Genomic DNA, 17,143 nt, shown 5'->3' with positions numbered 1-17,143 from the left:
TAAAGCCCATTCCAGTGAATGGAACATAAGTAGTCAGTCTTTGTGCCTTCGAGTTGAACCTACCCAAGACAAATAAAATTCAAACCTCTTTCTCTTGGGTAGCTGCTAAGAGACTGAAGAGTAATTTAGGCTGTATCTGGTGGGTGTGAGTCTGCAGCACAAAAGGACATTGTCTTTTGACCTTATAAAAGTTCTTGTAAGAGGCCTTTCAATTTATTTATTAAATAAAAGAAAGCTCGGGGATTTTGATAATGATCCCCTCATGAGGTGTCAATCCCAAAAAGTTGTGAACTGGCACTTTCTGGTGACAAAAAACCTCACAAGTTTGCTTCAGGTTTAAGTTACTCCCAGCAGACCCATGATACTGTTGCCATCTCAAACTACTGCAATCAGAGACTATATGAAATGTGTTTTACAATGGTTGCAGTACTTAACCCTGAAGGTTGCACAGATCGATTGAACTGTTAAACGTGGATTTCTAAACAAACCACAGCCTTTTTACTTTCACTGAATGTCAAAATATACTTTGCCATCGTGAGTTACTAAACATGGAAACCAAACGGTAGTACCATTGCAAAATGCAGATCCTCAATCTATTTTAATCTTTTCATTCGTTGTGGTTTTCAATATATAAACGCGAACAGCTACAAACAAGATTGTGCATGAAATCAAGCATTATCTTGAAAAGTAAGATGGATCACACAATCAGAAAAAGCATCACAAATGCAATATCTATTTTCTTAAACCTGCACAAATAACAGTTTGAGTTAATGGTTATGTATTAACTGGCAATAATTCACACAAGATTTTAAATCCCACCCACAATTCAAGAATATAAGCACGTCTACGGTCCGTTGTACGAGAGTGAAAGAAATCCAAAAGGGCAAAGACAGAAATGTTGTCCCTAGGCTGAACTCCAGGACATATTCGACGCATTTACTGAGGCGCACGAAAGCATGGGCCTTATGCTAAACATCCGTAAGACAGAGGTCCTCCACCAGCCTGTCCTCGCCGTGCAGCACTGACCCACAGTCATCAAGATCCACGGCGCGGCCCTGGACAACGTGGACCATTTCCTATACCTCGGGAGCCTCAGAGCAGACATTGACGACGAGATTCAACACCGCCTCCGGTGCGCCAGTGAAGCCTTCGGCTGCCTGAGGAAAAGTGTGTTTGAAGACCAGGCCCTCAAAACTGCCACCAAGCTCATGGTCTACAGGGCTGTAGTAATACCCACCCTCCTGCATGGCTCAGACACATAGACCATATACAGTAGACACCTCAAGTAGCTGGAGAAATACCACCAACGATGCCTCCGTAAGATCCTATAAATCCTCTGGAAGGACAGACGCACCAACATCAGTGTCCTCGACCAGATCAACATCCCCAGCATTGAACCACTGACCACACTTGATCAGCTCCGCTAGGCAGGCCACATCGTTCGCATGCCAGACACGAGACTCCCAAAGCAAGCGCTCTACTGAGAACTCCTTCACGGCAAATGAGCCAAAGGTGGGCAGAGGAAACATTACAGGGACACCCTCAAAGCTTCCCTGATAAAGTGCAACATCCCCACCGACACCTGGGAGTGCCTGGCCAAAGACCGCCCTAAGTGGAGGAAGTGCATCCGGGAGGGCGTTGAGCACCTCGAGTCTCATTGCCGAGAACATGTAGAAATCAAGCGCAGGCAGCAGAAGGTGCGTGCGGCAAACCAGTCCCACCCACCCCTTCCCTCAACGACTATCTGTCCCACCTGTGACAGAGTCTGTGGCTCTCGTATTGGACTGTTCAGCCACCTAAGGACTCATTTTAAGAGTGGAAGCAAGTCTTCCTTGATTCCAAGGGACTGCCTATGATGATGAGTCCCCAAAGCATGATCTGAGAAAAATATTTTGGTGCAGAATTTTCACTGAAATAGTTACAAGAAGAATTCATTTATAAGTCATCTTTAATATAATAAGCATCCCAACGTGCTTCACATATAGATACAAGGAAAATAGGCTCAGAACCAGGATGGAGCGATTAAAAGGGACAACTAAAGGTGTGACCAAAGAAATGGGCTTAGAGAAGGCTATACAAAACTAGTTTCATCATTGGTGAAGTTATGCTGTGGTCTTTTGGTTTTTTTGTGTAAAAACTTCAATATTGCAAGAAAAGCAGGATAAATCTATTCAGTACATTTTCTCTGTTACACCACTTATTGAATACTGTGATGTTTACTTCACATTGCAGCTGCACCCAAGTAATTACAAATCAATTTGACTGTGTTGAATATCTAAATGGTCAATTACTCACCAACAATTTATTTGACCGGAAGTCAGGATGATTCAGCAAGAAATTGGATTTAAAGAAACTGTATGTTTTCACACTGCAATCCACTACTGATAAAACGGCAAGTAGAAATATGCAATGCATACATTTATATTTTATCACAATTCGAAATGGAGTAGCAGGTCTCCCTTCTAAATGGCAGCCATGGCCTACTATGTACCAGGCTGCCATTTTGAAGGTAGACATGGTAACTAAAATGCAGCGGGAAAGAGTTCTAATGCGCCTGTATTTTAATTGTTACCAAGAAAGTTACACAGTGATAAACATGACAAGCTCATTCTTGTGTCCATCACTCCAACTCACCCAGAGTCGGGTTGACGAAACTAGTTGAGCTAGCTGGACTAGGGAACTATTTTTTTTATTTCAGCATACATTTAAAAAAAAGATCAAAAACCAAATTTGTCCCAGAATATATGTCACTTAAATGTATGCTTATAAAATGTAGCATACAGCTCACCAACTAAAATAGAATTCAAGATAGACATTTTATAAGAAAGATACCGTTTCACAGATTTTTTTCTAATTAGTCTTTCTTGTTCCCCCAACTCACTCACTTTTTCCCCCTCAAGTCCCTATTGCATCTGCCCAATTGCCTGATCTAGGATGTGGACAGGCTGACCTGCCTCAGGATTGCAATGATTCACTGGGAGGTGCACACAAGCGATTTGCTACAACTGTCCCTTTTTCTTTGTTAGAAAACATCTTTCCGTCTCCCATCGATTGTGATGGATGAAGGGAACAGCAGGCAAAAGCCTGTGTCATATTACTCCGTAGGTACCCTTTCAAATTTGTTTGAAGAGTTTCTCAGTCTTGATTAGCCCAAAAAATGTATAATTTCAAAAAGGCAGGGCTGGGCATGTTGGGTCCAAGCAATAGGTTATAAATTTACCAAAGCCTAAACTATCAATGGCAACAAAAATGATCCCAGCACACAACGTACACATTGGTGCAAGATTCTTGCACAGAATCTATAAACTCCCGTCGTTACCCGACAGTAAATCCAATAGTTTAACAGTCTGAATTTCTATCACTTAGTTCACATCAATCAGGCAGTTGTGCCAGTTTTTTTTTTGCTGGGGGGTGGGGGGGGGGGAAACAGTATGCAAAGATAGATTTTCTTATAAATACCATCCATCTCAAATTTCTAGCATGCACACCCAAAAAAACTTGACATTCATCCAGTTTTATTTTTAACATGTTTCTCATTCATTATTCCAAGAGCAGGGAAAATATGTTTTATTGAACTGCCCCATAATTTTAACTTTTATAAAAGGAGACTTTTGTACTATTACTAGCATCTTTTAGTTATCCCTTTTAACAGCATTTTATTCATTTAATCTATCAGTTTAAGAGAGCCTGGGAGCAGCATGGTGTCACAAGTTCAACACACGCTCAGGCTGCCTCTATCCAGTTATTTAACACAGTAACAAGGGTAACCACAAATGCCACCATTGAAATAATTTAGAGATTAAAGTCCGATTAGTTAATATGCTTTAAGACCATTGATAACGACGTTAAAATCAACTTTTTCTTTAAAAAAAAATTAAATAGACCTGACCAGAACACAATTGTAAATAAGGTAAAACTCAACTTTCCATCAAAAATACTGGCCTGTCCCTGAATTTATTATTGCATCAAGCTAGGAATGTTAGCATGGTAAATCTATTACTGCAATTGTTTATATATAGATATATATTAAGAAATGCTGAATTTTTTGTGAATTTCTGGCGAATTGAGTTGAGGGATATCAATACTGAGCAATACAACATTTCTTGCCCTTCAGTGTCCAACAGTTTTGTGTTTGCTACACTGGCTAAAGTGCAAAGCTCCATAAATCTGCCCCAACTTTTAACTGAGTCAAGTTTTTGCTCCTCTATCAGTGTGACATTTCCGGTTTTTCACGCCAGGTCTCCCAGTTCGAGTATGACTGTCATCACTGCCAAATTAAGGGTGGTTGTGCGCTATGGGGATGGGTTATGGCTGCTTAAGTTAATTTCACTTGAGACCTTTGTAGCCATCAATATGCATCGGATGCAACAGACAACTGGGATGGCATCAGCTTGGGTTGTAGAAGTAAAAATACATTATTTGAATTTACTGCACCATCATCATCATCTTAGGCAGTCCCTCGGATTCGAGGAAGACTTGCTTCTATTCTTAGAATGAGTCCCTAGGTGGCTGAACAGTCTAATACGAGAACCACAGTCCCTGTCACAGGTGGGACAGATAGCCGTTGAGGGTAAGGTAGGGTGGGGCAAGTTTGCCGCACGCTCTTTCCGCTGCCTGCGCTTGATTTCTGCATGCTTTCAAGGTGCTCAGCGCCCTCCCGGATACACTTCCTCCACTTAGGGCAGTCTTTGGCCAGGGACTCCCAGGTTTCAGTGGGGATGTTGCACTTTATCAGGCTTTGAGGGTGTCCTTGTAACGTTTCCTCTGCCCAACTTTGGCTCGTTTGTGAAGGAGTTGAGTAGAGCGCTCGCTTTGGGAGTCTCGTGTTTGGCATGCGAACTACATGGCCTGCCCAGCGGAGCTGATCAAATGTGGTCAGTGCTTCAATACTGGAGATCTTGGCCTAGTCGAGGATGCTAATGTTGGTGCGTCTGTCCTCCCAGGGGATTTGTAGGATCTTGCGGTGACATCGTTGGAGACTGCACCACCACTCTCCCGTTAAATTGTATCTTTACTTAATGTGATTGAAGAATACTATGGGATCAAGGTAACAATTTTCCTCAAAGTACTCATTGAAGTTCTGAGTTTTCTCGTTTCCAATTAACAAAAACCATTGCCCTTTTTATTGGGCATAACAACATACTCCGTTCTCAGACCTCTCTATTTCAGTCTTTATATTAGTTTTAAAAGTAGATTTCCAGTAATAAGAAATATCACTGACCAGTATAAATGAAGCACTTATTTTTGTTAAAAATCATGCCACTGAAATGTTATACGTATTAATGCACCACATATTTTACATCAATAACCCAGTTACAAAGCTTTAGATTGAAATAATCTTACAGCAAAAACCACAAATGACCTGAATGTAAACAGTGGTTTGGCCTTACAATGGGTTTCTCAAGTGCAGTGACAAGTGATTTGTTGTTGGACATCATCTAGTTTATTTCTGAAACATTAGTCATATTGGAGATCTTATGCCTGCTAACACAATCTAATCAAAAGAGTGCTTATTAAAAAATCACCGAGAGGTGCAAGAAATCCTCCAGCCTCAACAGTTTGCACAGTACGTTAATTCACTTTCTGCTAATAACAAGAATTCAAGTTTGACAAGACATTTAAATGCCAGACCAATGTACACCACAGGGAACGGCAATTTTGGTTCCTGCACTCTAAGCACTTCAATAATTGGCTTTTAACTGCTTGGTTTCTCAGCTTTAAGAACTAAAGGTATTTACGCCTATCTGAATAAGTTTTCTTTCAATACTTTAAGCACATTACGGAAATTGCCACATAATTTAATTATCCCGCATAAGCAGCTTTTTTCAATTACCTGTCACAATTTGCAGTCTAAGTGTGGAAAATTGAACTTTCAGTCACACCAATGCCATGCAAAAAAATATATAAAATGACTTATTATCTCACAACCTACTTCCAAATCAGAATAATTTTAGTTTGTAACTATGGGAGTTGTTCTGTTTGAATTATGTCTATAAAAAACATCTGTTTAAAGCTTATCTCCTCATCAATCTACATGGTAGTTGGTGAACCACATAGTGCTGCAAAAAAATAGAGAACCAGGTAATTGCAAACAAACCCTTCCCAACCCCAACTGGAAGGAAATGATGTGAACATACCAACTTTAAATTCTTATGTAATTGATGGGCCCTTGTGCAGCAAAATGAGAGTCAACTTGGAAAGGTCATATTACAGTTAACCCCAGTTAAAAATAATGATGGTTGAACAATGCTCAAAGTACTTCGGTATGATTTTCAATGTCCCCACATGGTTCTGCTGGTTAAGAGAGCGAGTGACTGAACCATAGAGGCTAGGATGGTCCCAGGTTCAACCCCAGTTTGTGCTGAGTTCACTGATCTCGGCCAGGCTGAAACTTGGGTGCCACAATTGGCTTTGGGGACCCTTAGATTAATGAGAGGGGTTTGGAAAGTCAGTCAAGGTTACAGTTAGGTTTAACCCAATTGTTACTTGCTGCAAGTAGACACTTGGATGCATGTGAGGATAGGATGGGGTTGGCTGGAATGATCGGGGCTCAAATGTTGGGAGACTAGGCACCCAGGTTAGGTATTGAAGGGTGACTGGGGCCTGTAAAGCTGAAACCCAGCAAGGAGCCTTCAAAAGGGATGGGGAGAATATTGATGGAAAAATATATAAGATTTCCAGAAGCTATTATTCATCCCGGAATTTCTGATTCTATCAAGAGCAGCTCCTCTGATCAGAACATCCTCTTGATTTTCAATTCATCATTCAAAAAGGGCAAATGATTTGTTCATTCATTCACTGCTGGAACCTAATTCAATTTGGTTACTATTGCTCTAAACCGAATTATAACCTTGTATATATGTAATTGTAGTCCTGTATCTCCATTTGCATCATTTGTTATATCAACTAAAATATGCACCATCTATATTTTCAGTTTAAAAAAGAAAATGTAGAACTCGGGTTGCTGAGACATAGTGCTACGAAGGTTAATGACAGTTGGAAGCAGTGTCACAAGGACATTAGCAAAGGGACTTAAATAGCTGACTGAGGGTTAGCCAAACAGTTTCACAACAGGTTACGGAATCAAGGCACTGCACACTCAACATGAAAAATAATCCTTTGAAATGACTTTGTGAACTTTGCATCACTGAAGATTGTGCAGAGCTGTACAGTCAGTCCTCATAGCATCTCACAATATTGAGCCTTCAGCTACACTATTAAAAACAATAGATGCCAATTCACTTTCATAGAGTCCAATTCATCATTAAAACACGAACTAAGAAAATGTTTTATTCACTTAAATATTTCATTTAATCTATGTACAGCAATCCTTAACTCACATTTAAAAAAAAATTGAATATGATAATCTACAAATTAAGTTAGTTCACCAAAAATGAAGACAATACTGGTAAACAGCAGAACCGATAGCACATGGAGAGCATTGGTCTCCCAGTTCCCCACTGAGTAAATATAAAGCACAATCCAGGATGTGTACTTATAAAATAGATATCCTTTAAAACTTGCACCGATCCTATGTTCTTAATTTAAATCAGTTGAGTGGATGGATTCCATAATTTAATACAACAGTCAGAGAAATACACTTCATACAAAATTTTAATGTTTTTAAATGTCAGAACGGACTTTAGCAGAAGGCAGTGAAGTCATCTCCTTCTCAGCATGTACTACCCATGCGGGTCTCAGCAATCTGGGTGCAACAAAGACAAGTCAGTTGCCCAAGGTGCTGGCAGGCTCATTTGAATGCCTAAGAGCTAAAAGGGCAAAAACTACAACAAAATCTTTTGGCTCATTTTCAGACCATAAGTTTCAGACATCTTTGACATATTAACCTCTCAGCTATTTTTGCTGATCCACTGCCACTTAAATGACTATGGCAACAAGTTAAGACATCTATTGAGTGTTAGTTAAAATTATTAAAATTTACTTGGTGAAACAAGTTGTAATCAACCACCTGACTTATGCAAATAAGCACAGGTTATTGCTATGGAAGCAGTAAAAGGATGACAAACGGTGAAGAAGTCAAACAGACCTGGGAGTTTCAGTGAGACTGGACTGTTTGCATTAGCAAAATAACACTTCAAATGCAAACACTGCTTTTTGGCAGCAAATCAACCTCATTTTCAGTCTTCCAATTCAGGCATTTGCAGTTCTTTTCACAGCCAAACAACAAGAATATTACAATAATGTCCATAATAACCTACAGAGTAGGCCTGCCAATGATATTTGGCAGAGTGTTACAAATCACACATAATGTTCACATTTGTTTGCTGTAACTGAAGTAAATTAAATATCAGTTTGGAGTCTCCAGGATTGGTCTGAACATGTAGCTTGTGCACAGTCCAAACTCAATTAAAATCCTTTTTGTATCTCCACAAATGATTTTTCCGCATCCTCAGTCACATCCAGAACGTCAGACAAATGTGATCTGTGCCAAGGCAGAGCACACCATATCCCCAGAAAACATGGGATCCAGACCTTACACTGTGCTCATCAGCAGGAGGATTCTATCTGTAAAAGGATCCTGTACAGCACCAGCACTGGAATGTATGATCATCATAGGCAGGCCCTCGAAATCGAGGAAGACTTGCTTCCAATCCAAAAGTGAGTTCTCAGGTGACTGAACAGTCCAATACGGGAATTACAGTCTCTGTCGCAGGTGGGACAGAGTGTCGTTGGAGGAAAGGGTGGGTGGGGAGCCTGGTTTGCCGCACGCTCTTTCCGCTGCCTGCACTTGATTTCTGCATGCTCTCGGCGACAAGACTTGAGGTGCTCAGCGCCCTCCCGGATTCTCCTCCTCTACTTGCAGTCTTTGGCCAGGGACTCCCAGGTGTCGGTGGAGATGTTGCATTTTATCAAGGAGGCTTTAAGGGTATCTTTGAAATGTTTCTTCGGTCTACCTGGGGCTCGCTTGCCGTGTCGGAGTTCCGAGTAGCACGCTTGCTTTGGGAGTCTCGTGTCGGGCATGCGGGCGATGTGGCCCGCCCAACGGAGCTGGTCGAGTGTGGTCAGTGCTTCAATGCTGGGGATGTTGGTGCGTCTGTCCTCTCAGGGGAGGATGCACCATGCAAAGGGGAGCATCTAACCCAAGAGACCAGAGAATACATCAGCCGTAGTGGGCAGATGAAGGCTCAACATCTTGCCAACCATACAGAAACTGCTAGAGGAGACCATTTGCCGACTGCATCAGGCCATGCTATTCTGCAGTCTGGTCACAACCAGATACAGAGTAATATGACACAATATTATGTAATAAGGCTCGGCAAAGCAGGTTTGCTCCACAGTTAATATGTTTATTACACTTGTCGGAACAGAGCAGTCCTCCTCGTCACAGCTCCAGGACGTAGCCGTTCAGAACTGCCCGAGTACCTACAAAGTAGGCCAGGTGTGTGGCATCAGGAGCTAGTTCTTCGATGGCAGAGGGGCTAACAAGTTCAGCGTGTAACCCTACGGCGGATTTGTAAATTAAAGGTGATTTTAGAATTTAATTGCATTACAATTCATCACATTCTTTAAACATCATCCATTATTTGTCACTTTTGCACATTTTTACAATAGTAAACAAAATAACTTAATTTCAAACATTACAAAGATATACTTTATTTAATATTCATTCCAAATCAAACAATGCAGTGTTCAGTGCAGTTTATGTAGATTTTCCATTGCAAGATTTTCATCTGAAATTTGACTGAAACCTTTGTTTCTGTCAAGTGCCACGTTCGCGCTTTCATGTCAGAGCTCCGTCCCCTTTGAATTTCGGATTGGAAACCTACAACATACGCTTGTTCAGCTATCTATTTCCACCTCTTACCGTTCTTGAAATGTTGCATTACATTTGATGCCTTGGATCCTGTTGCCATTATGGCAGGTGATTTGGCTTGTGCCAGTGGAAGCAGAGCAATTATTTTCTTAATTAGCAATACATTAATATAACTTAAGGCAAATGGGTTTGTTTTACTTAATAAACAAAACATTAGTAACTTCCATCTAGTTTCTCCACGCAACTGAACTCCCTCATCCCTGGTACCATTCCAGTAAATTTCCGTTGCACCCTCTCCAAGGCCTTGACATCCTTCCTAAAATACGATGCCCAGAATCGGACATAATACTCCAGCTGAAGCCTAACCAGTGATTTATAAAAGGTGCAACATTACCATCCTAACTTTTTAATTCTTATGCCTCTATTAATAAAGCCAAGGATGCCATATGCTTCTTTAACAGCCTTCTCAGCTTATCCTGCCATCTTCAAAGATTTCTGTATGCAAACATTACATACATCATCATATTTAAAAAGGGATTTAAATTATACCTGATGGAATGTCAGTAGTCCATCCTTGGAGCCAGGTGCGGACTGAAGAGGCAAATTTTGACACAATAATCCTAAAAGCAAGGAGATTTCCTTCATACTTCTCCAGCAACATACGAGAACCATCTGGGCAGTAACCTGGCAGGACTGGCCCGTCTGATCTGCATATGGTAAATAGAGACAAAAGTATAAAAGTGACACATTACTGAACTCGTCAATACAACACACACACTGTCGATGTCTCTTTCCCACTTTCTAACAGCCCGATGGAGGCAATTACAGCTACTGTTCCTTTCTTTGAAAATAATAAGACTGAGCAATATTTGAGATCTCCAATTATTGATGTCTATCTTCAATGTAATTTGTCTCTAGGACAGTCCACACTGTGCACACTCCCCAACCCAGAAAACAAACAGGGCTCCAGTAATGCTCGAGTCAGCCACCAAAAGGCAGAGTGTGTAACTCACTTTCAATTTTTTCTCTCCCTCCCTCACTACCTCCCAATGAAGATGCATCTCCCCAACAGAACTCAGCATGTGGTGTACTGTGGACCCAAAATCATTATCAGACTACACTGCGCGCAATAGATGGAGGCACCCAACACATAGCACCACTGAACCCAGACAACACAGTTATTTTCACTGTACATAGAAATAAAGACGAACAGAGAAATTATACAGCGCAATGCTTTATAAATTTATAATTTGACAGCTTCAGAAACCTATCCAACTGTGGTCAACTTTATGTCATGGTCATCTAAATTTTTTCTCCGAAGAAGTTGGCAAAGAGAAAGTCATCCAAAATATGTATCTTTAATAATCAAAGACAGATGTTTCCACTAATTTTCAGTAATTAATTCTATCAGGATGATTTTGTTAAAAACATAATTTGAGTTGTAGACATTAGGCAATATTATACAAATTATCCAACTTAGTGTCAGCTGTGGCTCAGTGGATAGCACTCTCACCTCTGAGTTAGAAGGTTGTGGGTTCAAGTCCTATTCTAGGGACTTTAGCACATAAATTTAGGCTGACACTCCAGTGCAGTGCTGCGGGAGTGCTACACTGTCAAAGTGTTTGCTAGTGCTGTTGGGGAGGATTTAAACTAATATGGCAGGGGGATGGGAACCAATGCAGGGAGACAGAGGGAAACAAAAAGGAGGCAAAAGCAAAAGACAGAAAGGAGATGAGGAAAAGTGGAGGGCAGAGAAACCCAAGGCAAAGAACAAAAAGGGCCACTGTACAGCAAAATTCTAAAAGGACAAAGGGTGTTAAAAAAACAAGCCTGAAGGCTTTGTGTCTTAATGCAAGGAGTATCCGCAATAAGGTGGATGAATTAACTGTGCAAATCGATGTTAACAAATATGATGTGATTGGGATTACGGAGACGTGGCTCCAGGATGATCAGGGCTGGGAATTCAACATTCAGGAAAGATAGAATAAAAGGAAAAGGAGGTGGGGTAGCATTGCTGGTTAAGGAGCAAATTAAGGCAATAGTTCGGAAGGACATTAGCTTGGATGATGTGGAATCTATATGGGTAGAGCTGCAGAACACCAAAGGGCAAAAAACGTTAGTAGGAGTTGTGTACAGACCTCCAAACGGTAGTAGGGATGTTGGGGAGGGCATCAAACAGGAAATTAGGGGTGCATGCAATAAAGGTGTAGCAGTTATAATGGGTGACTTTAATATGCACATAGATTGGGCTAGCCAAACTGGAAGCAATACGGTGGAGGAGGATTTCCTGGAGTGCATAAGGGATGGTTTTCCAGACCAATATGTCGAGGAACCAACTAGGGGGGAGGCCATCTTAGACTGGGTGCTGTGTAATGAGAGAGGATTAATTAGCAATCTCATTGTGCGAGGCCCCTTGGGGAAGAGTGACCATAATATGGTGGAATTCTGCATTAGGATGGAGAATGAAACAGTTAATTCAGAGACCATGGTCCAGATCTTAAAGAAGGGTAACTTTGAAAGTATGAGGCGTGAATTGGCTAGGATAGATTGGCGAATGATACTTAGGGGGTTGACTGTGGATGGGCAATGGCAGACATTTAGAGACCGCATGGATGAATTACAACAATTGTACATCCCTGTCTGGCGTAAAAATAAAAAAGGGAAGGTGGCTCAACCGTGGCTATCTAGGGAAATCAGGGATAGTATTAAAGCCAAGGAAGTGGCATACAAATTGGCCAGAAATAGCAGCGAACCCGGGGACTGGGAGAAATTTAGAACTCAGCAGAGGAGGACAAAGGGTTTGATTAGGGCAGGGAAAATGGAGTACGAGAAGAAGCTTGCAGGGAACATTAAGGCGGATTGCAAAAGTTTCTATAGGTATGTAAAGAGAAAAAGGTTAGTAAAGACAAACGTAGGTCCCCTGCAGTCAGAATCAGGGGAAGTCATAACGGGGAACAAAGAAATGGCAGACCAATTGAACAAGTACTTTGGTTCGGTATTCACTAAGGAGGATACAAACAACCTTCCGGATATAAAAGGGGTCAGAGGGTCTAGTAAGTAGGGGGAACTGAGGGAAATCTTTATTAGTCGGGAAATTGTGTTGGGGAAATTGATGGGATTGAAGGCCGATAAATCCCCAGGGCCTGATGGAATGCATCCCAGAGTACTTAAGGAGGTGGCCTTGGAAATAGCGGATGCATTGACAGTCATTTTCCAACATTCCATTGACTCTGGATCAGTTCCTATCGAGTGGAGGGTAGCCAATGTAACCCCACTTTTTAAAAAAGGAGGGAGAGAGAAAACAGGGAATTATAGACCGGTCAGCCTGACCTCAGTAGTGGATAAAATGATGGAATCAATTATTAAGGATGTCATAGCAGCGCATTTGGAAAATGGTGACATGATAGGTCCAAGTCAGCATAGATTTGTGAAAGGGAAATCATGCTTGACAAATCTTCTGGAATTCTTTGAGGATGTTTCCAGTAAAGTGGACAAAGGAGAACCAGTTGATGTGGTATATTTGGACTTTCAGAAGGCTTTCGACAAGGTCCCACACAAGAGATTAATGTGCAAAGTTAAAGCACATGAGATTGGGGGTAGTGTGCTGACGTGGATTGAGAACTGGTTGTCAGACAGGAAGCAAAGAGTAGGAGTAAACGGGTACTTTTCAGAATGGCAGGCAGTGACTAGTGGGGTGCCGCAAGGTTCTGTGCTGGGGCCCCAGCTGTTTACATTGTACATTAATGATTTAGACGAGGGGATTAAATGCAGTATCTCCAAATTTGCGGATGACACTAAGTTGGGTGGCAGTGTGAGCTGCGAGGAGGATGCTATTAGGCTGCAGAGTGACTTGGATAGGTTAGGTGAGTGGGCAAATGCATGGCAGATGAAGTATAATGTGGATAAATGTGAGGTTATCCACTTTGGTGGTAAAAACAGAGAGACAGACTATTATCTGAATGGTGACAGATTAGGAAAAGGGAAGGTGCAACGAGACCTGGGTGTCATGGTACATCAGTCATTGAAGGTTGGCATGCAGGTACAGCAGGCGGTTAAGAAAGCAAATGGCATGTTGGCCTTCATAGCGAGGGGATTTGAGTACAGGGGCAGGGAGGTGTTGCTACAGTTGTACAGGGCCTTGGTGAGGCCACACCTGGAGTATTGTGTACAGTTTTGGTCTCCTAACTTGAGGAAGGACATTCTTGCTATTGAGGGAGTGCAGCGAAGATTCACCAGACTGATTCCCCGGATGGTGGGACTGACCTATCAAGAAAGACTGGATCAACTGGGCTTGTATTCACTGGAGTTCAGAAGAATGAGAGGGGACCTCATGGAAACGTTTAAAATTCTGACGGGTTTAGACAGGTTAGATGCAGGAAGAATGTTCCCAATGTTGGGGAAGTCCAGAACCAGGGGTCACAGTCTGAGGATAAGGGGTAAGCCATTTAGGACCGAGATGAGGAGAAACTTCTTCACCCAGAGAGTGGTGAACCTGTGGAATTCTCTACCACAGAAAGTAGTTGAGGCCAATTCACTAAATATATTCAAAAAGGAATTAGATGTAGTCCTTACTACTCGGGGGATCAAGGGTTATGGCGAGAAAGCAGGAAGGGGGTACTGAAGTTTCATGTTCAGCCATGAACTCATTGAATGGCGGTGCAGGCTAGAAGGGCTGAATGGCCTGCTCCTGCACCTATTTTCTATGTTTCTATGTCTTTCGGATGAGATGTTAAACAAGGCCCCGTCTGCTCTCTCAGGTGGACGTAAAAGATCCCATGGCACGATTTCGAAGAAGAGCAAGGGAGTTATCCCCGGTGTCCTGGTCAATATTTATCCCTCAATCAACATAATAAAAACAGATTATCTGGTCATTATCACATTGCTGTTTGTGGGAGCTTGCTGTGCGCAAATTGGCTGCTGTGTTTCCCACATTACAACAGTGACTACACTCCAAAGGTACTTCAATGGCTGTAAATCGCTTTGAGACGTCCAGTGGTCGTGAAAGGCGCTACCTAAATGCAAGTCTTTCTTTTTTCTTTCTTCTTTCTAAGCCCTTTCCTAAAACATCCTCCAGATAAAGAGGTGGTGGGTGGTGGGTTTATAGTTTTATTACACTGGAAAGTAGACACTTTACTTATTCTACAGAAATGTAATGAATACACCTAGAAAAATGTTCACAAATTCTGCTTTCACATTATGAGGGACCATAAACAATATCAGGTGCTTAACTGTGTTGCAGCTCCACCCAGTGGTTTCAAGCACAGAATTGAACTAAGCCATGTATGATTTTAACTTCTAAATGGGCTTGTGAAGAAATTAGCAAAATGTCATATTGACCTATAGAATAGATACTCCATCAAAGAATAAGATGCTCTTCACATAAAGCAGCATAATCCTGGAGTAGTAAGGTAGGCACTAATGGATGGGCACGAGTCTGTGGCATCAATTCAAATTCTGGGGCTCCTATTTCGTTTTCAGCAATTCTGCGTTAATTCTCAAATAGGCCACCAGATGGAGCACCACCCAGAAATAAATAGTGCTTTCTCAAAACTGACCAGAAGGTAGCACTCACTGCAACAAGACCAGCCCAGTCACCTGGAATTGTCTTTTAATCGGGAGCAGGTTGTGAATATACAGAGACAAACAAAAAATGAAAATTAAAAATATATATTTTGGAAAATCTGCTGTTTCTGTCAAATCAGAAACTATATTTGCACAATGGAACAAACTGATGCTCTTAAATTTATATTAAATTCAGTGCGATAGGCACAATCCACAGGGGTCTTAAAGAAAAGTTTCATGACCTTGATAGATCAAGTGTGTCTCTGCAATATGCTCCTGAGTGTGTTACCCACATAGTTGTAGCTTACTGTGGCCAGGACATGGAGATTCCTGGGGAGATGCCCTGACTGGTTTGGAGATCGAGGAGCACAGAGTCAAGCAGTGCGAGGAGCATCACTGAGGCGATGGCTGCAAGGGGGAATCCTAAATCCACTTATCCATGTAGTGTTCTGATCTGTTTAATAGTCTCCATTTGTGACTAGTGCCATTACTCCATTTCCCCCATTGCCTTAAAAGCACTACACATCCCAGAAACTCACAGCACCTCAGACCTCTTTGCCCCTGCCTGATTGTGCATGTCTTCATAAGTTCCACAAAATAAGTATTCTTTCTTGTATGACTACAACCTCATGAATAACTGAACCCAGAATAAGTGTACTTTTCCATTTAATGCAATACTTTCATCACTGAATACTAGCCATCCAACTACTCCTTCACAATGTGTTTATACAGGATGCCTAAGCATGCTTTACTTGCCTCTAACCTTGTGCTTTTCCAAGATGTCAAGTTGAAGGCCAAGGATGGTTGGCTGCTTTTGTGAGGCAGGTCAAGTTGAGCCTTTTGTACCAAATGTCAGCATGCTCCTGCTACCACTACTAGTGAACCACTACTGGCCAATCCTCTGAAGACTGTGTCAGGGCAGCCTGGTGCCACTTCCTATAAGCTACTCGAATAGTGTTCTTGAATGGATGGGCTGGATGCCAGGCATGTGCGCCTGTCCTGAGAAATGGCAGCCTCATGCAAGGAAACACCAGCCATTGCCATTCTACTGGGCCCTGGATCTGTTTGTCCAGTGATAACTTGTATTTATACATCGAATTTAACATAGTAAAACATCGCAAGGTGCTTCACAGGAGTATTATAAAGATTTTTTTAATTTGACACCAAGCCATATATGGAGAAATTAAGGCCGCGTCTTAAAGGAGGAAAGAGAGGTAGAGGCTGAGAGGCCTGGGAAGGGAATTCCAAAGCTTAGGTCCTACGCAACAAAAGGCACGGCCACCAATGGTTGAGCGATTATAAGAACATAAGAAATAGGAACAGGAGTAGGCCATACGGCCCCTCGAGCCATTCAATAAGATCATGGCTGATCTGATTAAGAACTCAGCTCCACCTCCCTGCCCGCTCCCCATAACCCCTTATCGATTAAGAAACCGTCTATTTCTGTCTTAAATTTATTCAATGTCCCAGCTTCCACAGCGCTCTGAGGCAGTGAATTCCACAGATTTACAACCCTCAGATGAGGAGAAATTTCTTCTCAGTTTTAAATGGGTGGCCCCTTATTCTAAGATTGTGCCCTCTAGTTCGAGTCTCCCCCATCAGTGAAAACATCCTCTCTGCATCCACCTTGTCAAGCCTCCTCATAATCCTATACGTCTCGATAAGATCACCCCTCATTCTTCTGAATTCCAATGAGTGGAGGCCCAACTTACTCAATCTTTCCACATAAATCAAGCCCCTCATCCCCAGAATCAACCTAGTGAACCTTCTCTGAACTGCCTCCAAAGCAAGTATATCCTTTCGTAA

The 17,143-nt window shown here is 41.9% G+C and overlaps 1 protein-coding gene across 1 annotated transcript in view; it reads right to left on the bottom strand.

Annotated features, from left to right (window-relative positions):
* thada (THADA armadillo repeat containing) overlaps nt 1–17,143 on the bottom strand; it is a 559,310-nt gene that overhangs the window by 450,458 nt on the left and 91,709 nt on the right. Inside the window, exon 20 of the mRNA XM_070889374.1 lies at nt 10,325–10,482. Within this exon, the coding sequence (XP_070745475.1) occupies nt 10,325–10,482 (158 nt within the window). The remainder of the gene's footprint in view (nt 1–10,324; nt 10,483–17,143) is intronic.

Source organism: Pristiophorus japonicus, chromosome 9 (genome assembly GCF_044704955.1).
Source record: "Pristiophorus japonicus isolate sPriJap1 chromosome 9, sPriJap1.hap1, whole genome shotgun sequence".
Taxonomy (NCBI): domain Eukaryota; kingdom Metazoa; phylum Chordata; class Chondrichthyes; family Pristiophoridae; genus Pristiophorus; species Pristiophorus japonicus.
Note: the sequence above shows the minus strand (reverse complement) of the source record. Positions and strands in the feature narration are given on the sequence as shown.